This window comes from Vulpes lagopus, chromosome 3, assembly GCF_018345385.1.
Source record: "Vulpes lagopus strain Blue_001 chromosome 3, ASM1834538v1, whole genome shotgun sequence".
Lineage (NCBI taxonomy): Eukaryota > Metazoa > Chordata > Mammalia > Carnivora > Canidae > Vulpes > Vulpes lagopus.
This window is the reverse complement of record NC_054826.1, coordinates 64,800,825-64,809,275: the sequence shown is the minus strand read 5'-3', so window position 1 is coordinate 64,809,275 and position 8,451 is coordinate 64,800,825. Positions and strand designations below refer to the sequence as shown.

Sequence of the window (8,451 nt, the reverse complement as noted above, 5' to 3'; positions counted from 1 at the left end):
TCAAAATGTATATTTAGCTGAATCCTACAGTCACACAGAAAATAAACTTAAAATCCTCAAATAAAAGTTAATAAAGCAGGCAGCCAAGGACATTACAGGTCTACTACAGTTAATTTTGCGTAAGTCATCAGTGTTGTGGGATAATATCCAAGAACATTAGAATAGGAATATGAAATTTATTTTATTCCGATCTGATAATTTAACAAATGGTATTCTCTAGTGTTGATAATTCATTCCCTTTTCTCAAAGTCACCCAATATTGTGCCTTCTAAAACCTGTCTTTTACCACAGTAAAATAAGTGCTGCCAAGAGAAGTGATTGCTTCTTATGTTGCTGGCTATCCAGATTAAGATGTCATTTCTCATTCTGTTTTCTCCTAGCAACTTATCTTTTGCAATTCTGTTTATTTTTGAGTGATTTATAGTTATTTTGTGATTGGATATTTGTTATGTTGTATTGTTTTGGTATTACTCTGTAAATTTCTTAATGTGTGCAAGCCAGTCATTCAGTTGTTTAAGCCCATGGGTCCCTGCACATAAGTTGTTCATTTTCAGCTATACAGGCTTAAGGGGATACTGGATATGGAATGTACATATAACCAGTTAGCACTTGGTTATATAGAGATATTTAAATTCTTCTCAGCAATAATATCATACTTGTGTGTATGCATATGTATTGGTTTCCATATTTATATATGTGTGTTTACTGCTTACAACTCGTCTCAATCCTCTCACACTGTAATAACCATTTTATCATATTTTCACCAAAGTAAATGGTTAACTTTTTTTTGTTTTTATTTAAATTACAGTTAGTTAACATACAATGTGATATTAGTTTCAGGAGTACAATTGAGTGATTCAACACTTATATAAAATACCTATTGCCCATCGCAACAAGTGCACTCCTTAACCCATTCACTTCCCCCACCTTCCCTCTGGTAACCATCAGTTGTTCTCTATAGTTAAGAGTCTGTTTCTTGGTTTTCCTCTCTTTTATTCCCCTATGATGATTTGTTTTGTTCCTTAAATTCCACATATGAGTGAAATCATATATGGTATTTGTCTTTCTCTGACTTATATCACTTAGTATAATACTCTCTAGCTCCATCCATGTCATTGCAAATGGCAGGATTTCATTCTTTTTATGAATAATATTCCATTATACATATATGCCACATCTTCTTTATCCATTCATCAGTCAACAGACATTTGGGCTCTTCCCATAATTTGGCTATTGTTGATAATGCTACTATAAACATCAAGGTGCATATATCCTTTTGAATTAGTATTTTCGTATCTTTTTTAAGAAGGATTTTATTTATTCATGAGAGAGACACAGAGGCAGAGACATAGGCATTGAGAGAATTAGCTTCCTGCAGGGAACCCAATGTGGGACTCAATCCCAGGACCCCAGGATCACGCCCTGAGCCAAAGGCAGACACTCAACCACTGAGCCACCCAGGTGTCCCAGTATTTTTGTATTCTTTGGGTAAATACCTAGTAGTACAATTGCTGGATCATAGAATATAGTTCTATTTTTAACTTTCTGAGGAACCTCCATACTGTTTTCCAGAGGGGCTGCACTAGTTTGCATTCCTATCAACAATGCAAGAGGTTTTCCTTTCTTCACATCCTTTCCAATAACCTATTGTTGTGTTAATTTTAGCCATTCTGACAGGTGCAAGGTTATAAGCTCATTGTTGTTTTGATTTGTATTTCCCTGATTGCTTCTTTCATCACTGTATTTACAATTTAGCTTTCCACAGAATCCTAAAACAATTAAAAAAATAATCCTACTAGGTTATTTCTTAGTTATGGCATTTAATTATCCTGTTGTTTGAGTGTTTTGGTAAATACTTTGTTAACTCCATGTTGGTAAAAATGATGATAATTCCATGCTTAGAGTTAACAAGTGACGAAACCCCTATCTTGAAGGATAGGCACTTAAGGTTGTTAAGGAAAGAGTTTCCACATCTTCCAAGATGGCTCTAGCCCTCATTTATTTTATTATTTATTTATTTTAATTGAAATGTAGTTGATGCACAATCTCACATTAGTTTCAGAAGTACAACATAGTGATCTGACAACTCCACATTATGCTATGCTCACAAGTGTAGCTACCATCTGTCTCCATATAGTGTTAACACAGTACCATTGATTATATTTATGCTGTACCTTTGATCTCTGTGATTACTCATTCCATAACTGGAAGCCTGTACCTCCCTTTTCAGTCATTTTGCCCATGCCCCCACATCTGTCCCTCTAGCAAACATCAGTTCATTTTCTGTATTTATGAGTCTGTTTCTTCTCTTTTTTAGCTTCCACATAGAAGTTGAAATCATATGATATTTGTCTTTCTCTGATTTATTTCACTTGGCATAATACTCTGTAAGTCCATCCATGTTAGTTAACCATAAAAAAGAATGAGATCTTGCCATTTACAATATATATAAAAAAACATCTTTATCCATTCATCTATCAGTGGACACTTGGGTTGTTTCCGATCTTGGTTATTGTAAATAATGCTGCAATAGACATAGAAGCACAAATCTTTTTGAACCAATGTTTTCAGGGGTGGTGGTAGTAAATACCCAGTAGTAGAATTACTGGATCATATGGTATGACTATTTTTAATTTTTTAAAAAGATTTTACTTATTTAAGAGCGAGAAAGAGACAGAGATAGCAACAAAGATAGCATGAACAAGGAGGAGAGGAAGAGCTAAGCAGGGAGCCTGACATGGGGCTTGATCCCAGGACCCTGGGGTTGTGACCTGAGACAAAGGCAGACACTTAACTGACTGAGCAACCCACAAAACCCTATTTTTAATTTTTTGAGCAACCTCCATACTGTTTCCCACAGTGGCTATACCAGTTTGCATTCCCACCAACAATGCATGAGCATTCTTTTTTCTCTATATCCTCACCTACACTTGTTATTTCTTTTCTTTTTTATTCTAGCCATTCTGACAGATATAGGGTGATATCTTATTGTGGTTTTAATTCACATTTCCCTGATGATGAGTGATGTTAAGCAGCTCTTCATGTGTCTGTTGGCCATCTGTATGACTTCTTTGGAAAAATGTCAATTCAGGTCCTCTACCCATTTTTAAATCACATTGTCTTTTCCGTGTTGAGTTGTATAAGTTCTTAATATATTTTAGATATTAACCCCTTGTTAGATATATGTCTGAAATATAATTTACAAATATGTTCTTCCATTCAGTAGGTTGCTTTTTTATTTTCTTCACTGTAAAAACAAAACAAAACAAAACAAAACAACAAAAACAAAAAAAAACCCTGTCATTTTGGTGTAGTTCCAGTAGTTTATGTCTGCTTTTTTTCCCCTCTTGCCTGAAGAAACATCTACGTTGGTAAGGTTGATGTCAGGGAAATTACTGCCTATGTTTCTTTTAGGGGTTTTATAGTTTCATGTTTCACATTTAGGCCTTTAATCAATTTTGAGTTTGTGTGTGTGTTTGGTGTAAGAAAGTGGTCCAGTTTCGTTCTTTTGCATGAAGCTCTCCATTTTCCCAGTACTATTTATTGAAGAGACTGTCTTTTTCACTTTATATATTCTTGCCACCTTTGCTATAGATTGACCATATAAGCACAGGTTTATTTCTGGCCTCTATGCTGTTCCATTGATTTACATGTCTGTTTTTGTACCATGCTGCTTTGATGACTACAGCTTTTTAGTGTATCTTGAAATCTGGAATTGTGACCACTAATTTTGTTCTTCTTTCTCAAGATGGCTTTGGCTGTTTGGGTTCTTTTGTGATTCCATATAAATTTTAGGATTATTCACTCTAGTTCTGTTAAAAAAATACTATTGGTATTTTGATAGGAATTACATTGAATATGTAGACTGCTCTGAGTAGTATGAACATTTTAATAATAATACTTGTAATCCATGAGCATGGGATTTCTTTCCATTTGTTTGTATCATCTTTAATTTCTTTCATCAATGTTTTATGGCTTTCCAAGTAGAGGCCTTTTGCTTCTTTAATTAAGTTTACTTTTAGGTATTTTACTCTTTCTGGTGCAATTGTAAATAGAAATATTTTCTTAATTTCTCTCTGGAAGTTCATTAATGTATAGAAACCTGTTTCTAGGTATAAGCTTTAAATACTGTAAATTTACTAATTTATTTTAATAGTTTTAATAGTTTTAATAGTCTTTAGCGTTTTTTATAAATAGTATCATGTCATGTACAAATAGTGAGTTTACTTTCTTCCTTACCAATTAGAATGCCTGTTATTTTTCTTGGCTTATTGCTGTGGCTAGGACTCCCAGTACTATGTTGAATAAAACTAGTGGGACTGGACACCCTTGTCTTATTCCTAATCTTAGAGGAAAAGGTCTGATTTTCACCATGAGTATGATGTTAACTGTGAGTTTTTCATAGATAGCCTTTATTATGTTGAGGTATATTCCTTCTGAAGCTACTTTGTTGGGAGTTTTTATCATGAATTAATGTTAGATCTTGTCAAATGCTTTACCTGCACCTATTGAGATGATCATAATTTTTCTTCGTTTTGTAATGTGGTGTGATTTGATTGATTTGCTAATATTGAACCATCCTTGCATCCCTGGAATAAATCCCACTTGATGGTGAATGATCCTTTCTCTTCTAGATTTATTTGAGAGAGAGAGGGATGCCTGGGTAGCTCAGCAGTTGAGTGCATGCCTTCAGCCCAGGGCATGCTCCTGGAGTCCTGGGATTGAGTACTGCATCAGACTCCTTGTATAGAGCTTGCTTCTTTCTCTGCCTATGTCTCTGCCTCTCTCCCTGTCTCTCTCTTGAATAAATAAATAAAATCTTTAAAAAGAGAGAGAGAATATGCAAGGGGAAGGACAGCAGGAGAGGGAGAGACAGAATTTCAGACTCCCCACTGAGCACAGAGCCCACCACAGGGCTTAATCTCATGACCCTGAGATCATGACCTGAGCCCAAATCAAGTCAGATGCTTAAACTGACTGAATCACCCAGGCATCTTGGTGAATGATCCTTTTAACGTATTAATTTTCTACTTTATGTAGTGACTTTGGTTTTGTTATCAGGGTAATGCTGGCCTTGTAGAATGTATTTAGAAGCTTTCCTTCTTCTTCTTCTTCTTTTTTTTTTTGGAATGTTTTGAGAATAGGTGTTAACTCTTCATTAATAGTCTGCTAGAATTTACCTGTCAATCCATGTAGTCCTGGACTTTTTGGTTGTTAGAGGAGTTTTTTGATTACTAATTCCAATTTTGTTACTTATAATTGGTCTGGTTTGATTTCCTTTTTCTTCCTACTTCAGTTCAGGAAGATTGTATGTTTCTAAAAATTTATCCATTTCTTCTAGATTGTACAATTTGTTGGCATGGTTTTTGTAGTAGTCTCTTATAATCCTTTGTATTTCTGTGGTGTTGGGTTGTTCTCTTTGATTTCTGATTTCATTTATTTGGGTCATCTCTTTTTCTGAATGAGTCAGGCCAAAGGTTTATCAATTTTGTTTCAAAGAATCAGCTGTTGATTTCATTGATCTTTCCCCTTTTTTGGGGTCTCCATTTTATTTATTTCCACTCTGATCTTTATTATTTCCCTTCTTGACTTTGGGCTTTGTTCTCTTTTTTCCTAGTCCCTTTAGGTGTGAGATTAGGTTGCATATTTGATATTTTTTTGTTTCTTTAGGTATGCCTCTATTGCTATAAATTTCCCTTAAAACTCTTTTCACTGGGAGTTGACAGACGGTCTCTGGCTGCTTTGGGGCGGCCTGGGGACCACGGAAGAGGCTCCCCGGGGCGGCGGCGATGCCTAGCTCGCGGCGGGTCAGTCAGCTCCTGGATCTATGCCTGTGGTGCTTCATGAAGAATATTTCCAGATATATCACAGACATTAAGCCTTTGCCTCCCAACATAAAAGATAGACTGATTAAAATAATGAGTACCCAGGGGCAGATAACAGACTCAAATATAAGTGAGATTTTACATCCTGAAGTCCAAACACTAGATCTAAGAAGCTGTGACATTTCAGATACTGCTCTCCTACACCTGTGCAACTGCAGAAAATTAAAGAAATTAAATATAAGTTCCTCAAAAGAAAATAGAATTTCCATAACTTCAAAAGGAATAAAAGCTGTGGCTTCCTCTTGTTCATACCTCCATGAAGCTTCTTTGAAAAGATGCTGCAATCTTACTGACAAAGGAGTCCTTGCTCTTGCACTCAACTGCCGGCTGTTAAAGATCATTGATTTAGGTGGCTGTTTAGGAATGACTGATGGGGATCCCTGGGTGGCGCAGCGGTTTGGCGCCTGTCTTTGGCCCAGGGCGCGATCCTGGAGACCTGGGATCGAGTCCCACATCGGGCTCCCGGTGCATGGAGCCTGCTTCTCCCTCTGCCTGTGTCTCTGCCTCTCTCTCTCTCTCTGACTATCATGAATAAATAAAAAAAAAAAAAAAAAAGGAATGACTGATGTGTCCTTACATGCATTGGGAGAAAACTGCCCATTTTTGCAGTGTGTTGATTTTTCAGCTACTCAGGTATCTGATGATGGTGTGGTTGCTCTTGTTAATGGACCTTGTGCCAAGAAATTAGAGGAGATTCATATGGGACTTTGTGTAAATCTGATGAGGCTGTAGAAGCTGTCCTTACTTGCTGTCCTCAGATACATATATTACTCTTCCATGGATGCCCCCTAATAACAGATCATTCACGAGAAGTCCTGGAGCAATTAGTAGGCCCAAACAAACTAGAGCAAGTGACGTGGACTGTTTATTGATGCTTATTGAAGCTTATCAAAGCAATGATCTTCATACTACATTCCCAGGAAACAATGGTTTTAAGAGATTGGCTTTCCAATAATGTGGTTTTTGCTTTGAAGTTAACAGACTCTTAAACATTTTAATAGTGCATTATCCTGTTTGTTTGCGGAGTCATTGTTTTTGACGTGGTAAGCCTAGCATTCCCTCTAATGTATGGGGGGGGGGGGGTGGTTAGGTTGGGCAGGGACTATTGTGTTTGTTCCTTAAATAAAGAACTTAAATTACCAGTTTTCCCTGAAGATTTCCTTCTCTTACCTACATATTTGAGCTGTTGCAAGAGAAATTTACCATTATGAATAACCATTAGGCAAATTCTAAGTATCTCTAAAAGCATAATTATTTTCCTTGCTATTTTCTGGCCCCTACCTTCCATAAGCATTTAAATGCTCATTGGCCAAAAGCAAAGCTGAACATCAGGCCCGTAAATCTTCACAGAATTTATTATTTCAATTAAAAAATAATAATAGGGATCCCTGGGTGGCGCATCGGTTTGGCGCCTGCCTTTGGCCCAGGGCGCGATCCTGGAGACCCGGGATCGAATCCCACATCAGGCTCCCAGTGCATGGAGCCTGCTTCTTCCTCCGCCTGTGTCTCTGCCTCTCTGTCTCTCTCTGTGACTATCATAAAAAGAAAAAAAAAAAAAATTAAAAAAAAAATAATAGAATAAAATATAATAGTTTAATGTCATAAACCCACATTATCCACCTTAACCATTCAGCCTATAAATATTACTGAGGCCTTTGCCCAGACACTTATTTGATTTCTATGGCTACTTTTCCCTAATAGTTGCTATTCATCTATGAAATTTCTTCCTTAAATACTGCATTCAGGAACATGTAAGAATGAGTAAATACAAAATATCATTGGACAGCCCAGGTGACCAAGCGGTTTGGCGCCACCTTTAGCCCAGGGCATGATCCTGGAGACCCAGGATTGAGTCCCACAAAGGGTTCCCTTCATGGAACCTGCTTTTCCCACTGCCTGTGTCTCTGCCTCTCTCTCTCATGAATAAATAAATAAAATTAAAAAAAAAAATACATGGGGCAGCCCTAGTGGCTCAGTGGTTTAGTGCCACCTTTGGCCCAGGGCCTGATCCTGGAGACGGGGGATGGAGTCCCACATTGGGCTCCCTGCATGGAGCCTGCTTCTCCCTCTGCCCGTGTCTCTGCCCCCCCCCCCCATCATGAATAAATGAATAAAATCTTAAAAAAAAATTCCTTTCACTGTGTCTCAGACTTTGGACCATTATGTTTTCATTTTCATTTGTCTTCATGTATTTTCCTATTTCTTCTTTGATTTCTTGGTTGACCTATTCATTGTTTAGTAGCATGTTATTTAACCTTCATGTATCTATTTTTTTCTAATTTCTTCTTGTGATTGATTTCTAGTTTAATAAATACCACCATTGTCAGAAAAGATGCATTTGACTTCAATCTTCTTAAATGTCTCAAGATTTGTGATCCAATATGTGCTCTATCCTGGACATTTGACTTCAATCTTCTTAAATGTCTCAAGATTTGTGACCCAATATGTGCTCTATCCTGGAGAATGTTCCACGTGCACTTAAATGTGTGTTCTATTGTTTTTGGATGAAATGTTCTTTATATATCTGTAAAGTCCATTTGGTCTAATGTCATTCAGTGACACTATT

General features: G+C 36.9%; 1 protein-coding gene across 1 annotated transcript; it reads left to right on the top strand.

Annotated features, from left to right (window-relative positions):
* Positions 1-5,403: 5,403 nt before the first annotated feature.
* LOC121487578 (protein AMN1 homolog) lies at positions 5,404-7,342 on the top strand. The gene is given in 3 exon segments (XM_041749461.1): positions 5,404-6,244; positions 6,440-6,600; positions 6,603-7,342. Coding segments are annotated over 3 exon segments (771 nt in total). The 5' UTR covers positions 5,404-5,789; the 3' UTR covers positions 6,758-7,342.
* The last annotated feature ends 1,109 nt before the right edge of the window (positions 7,343-8,451 follow it).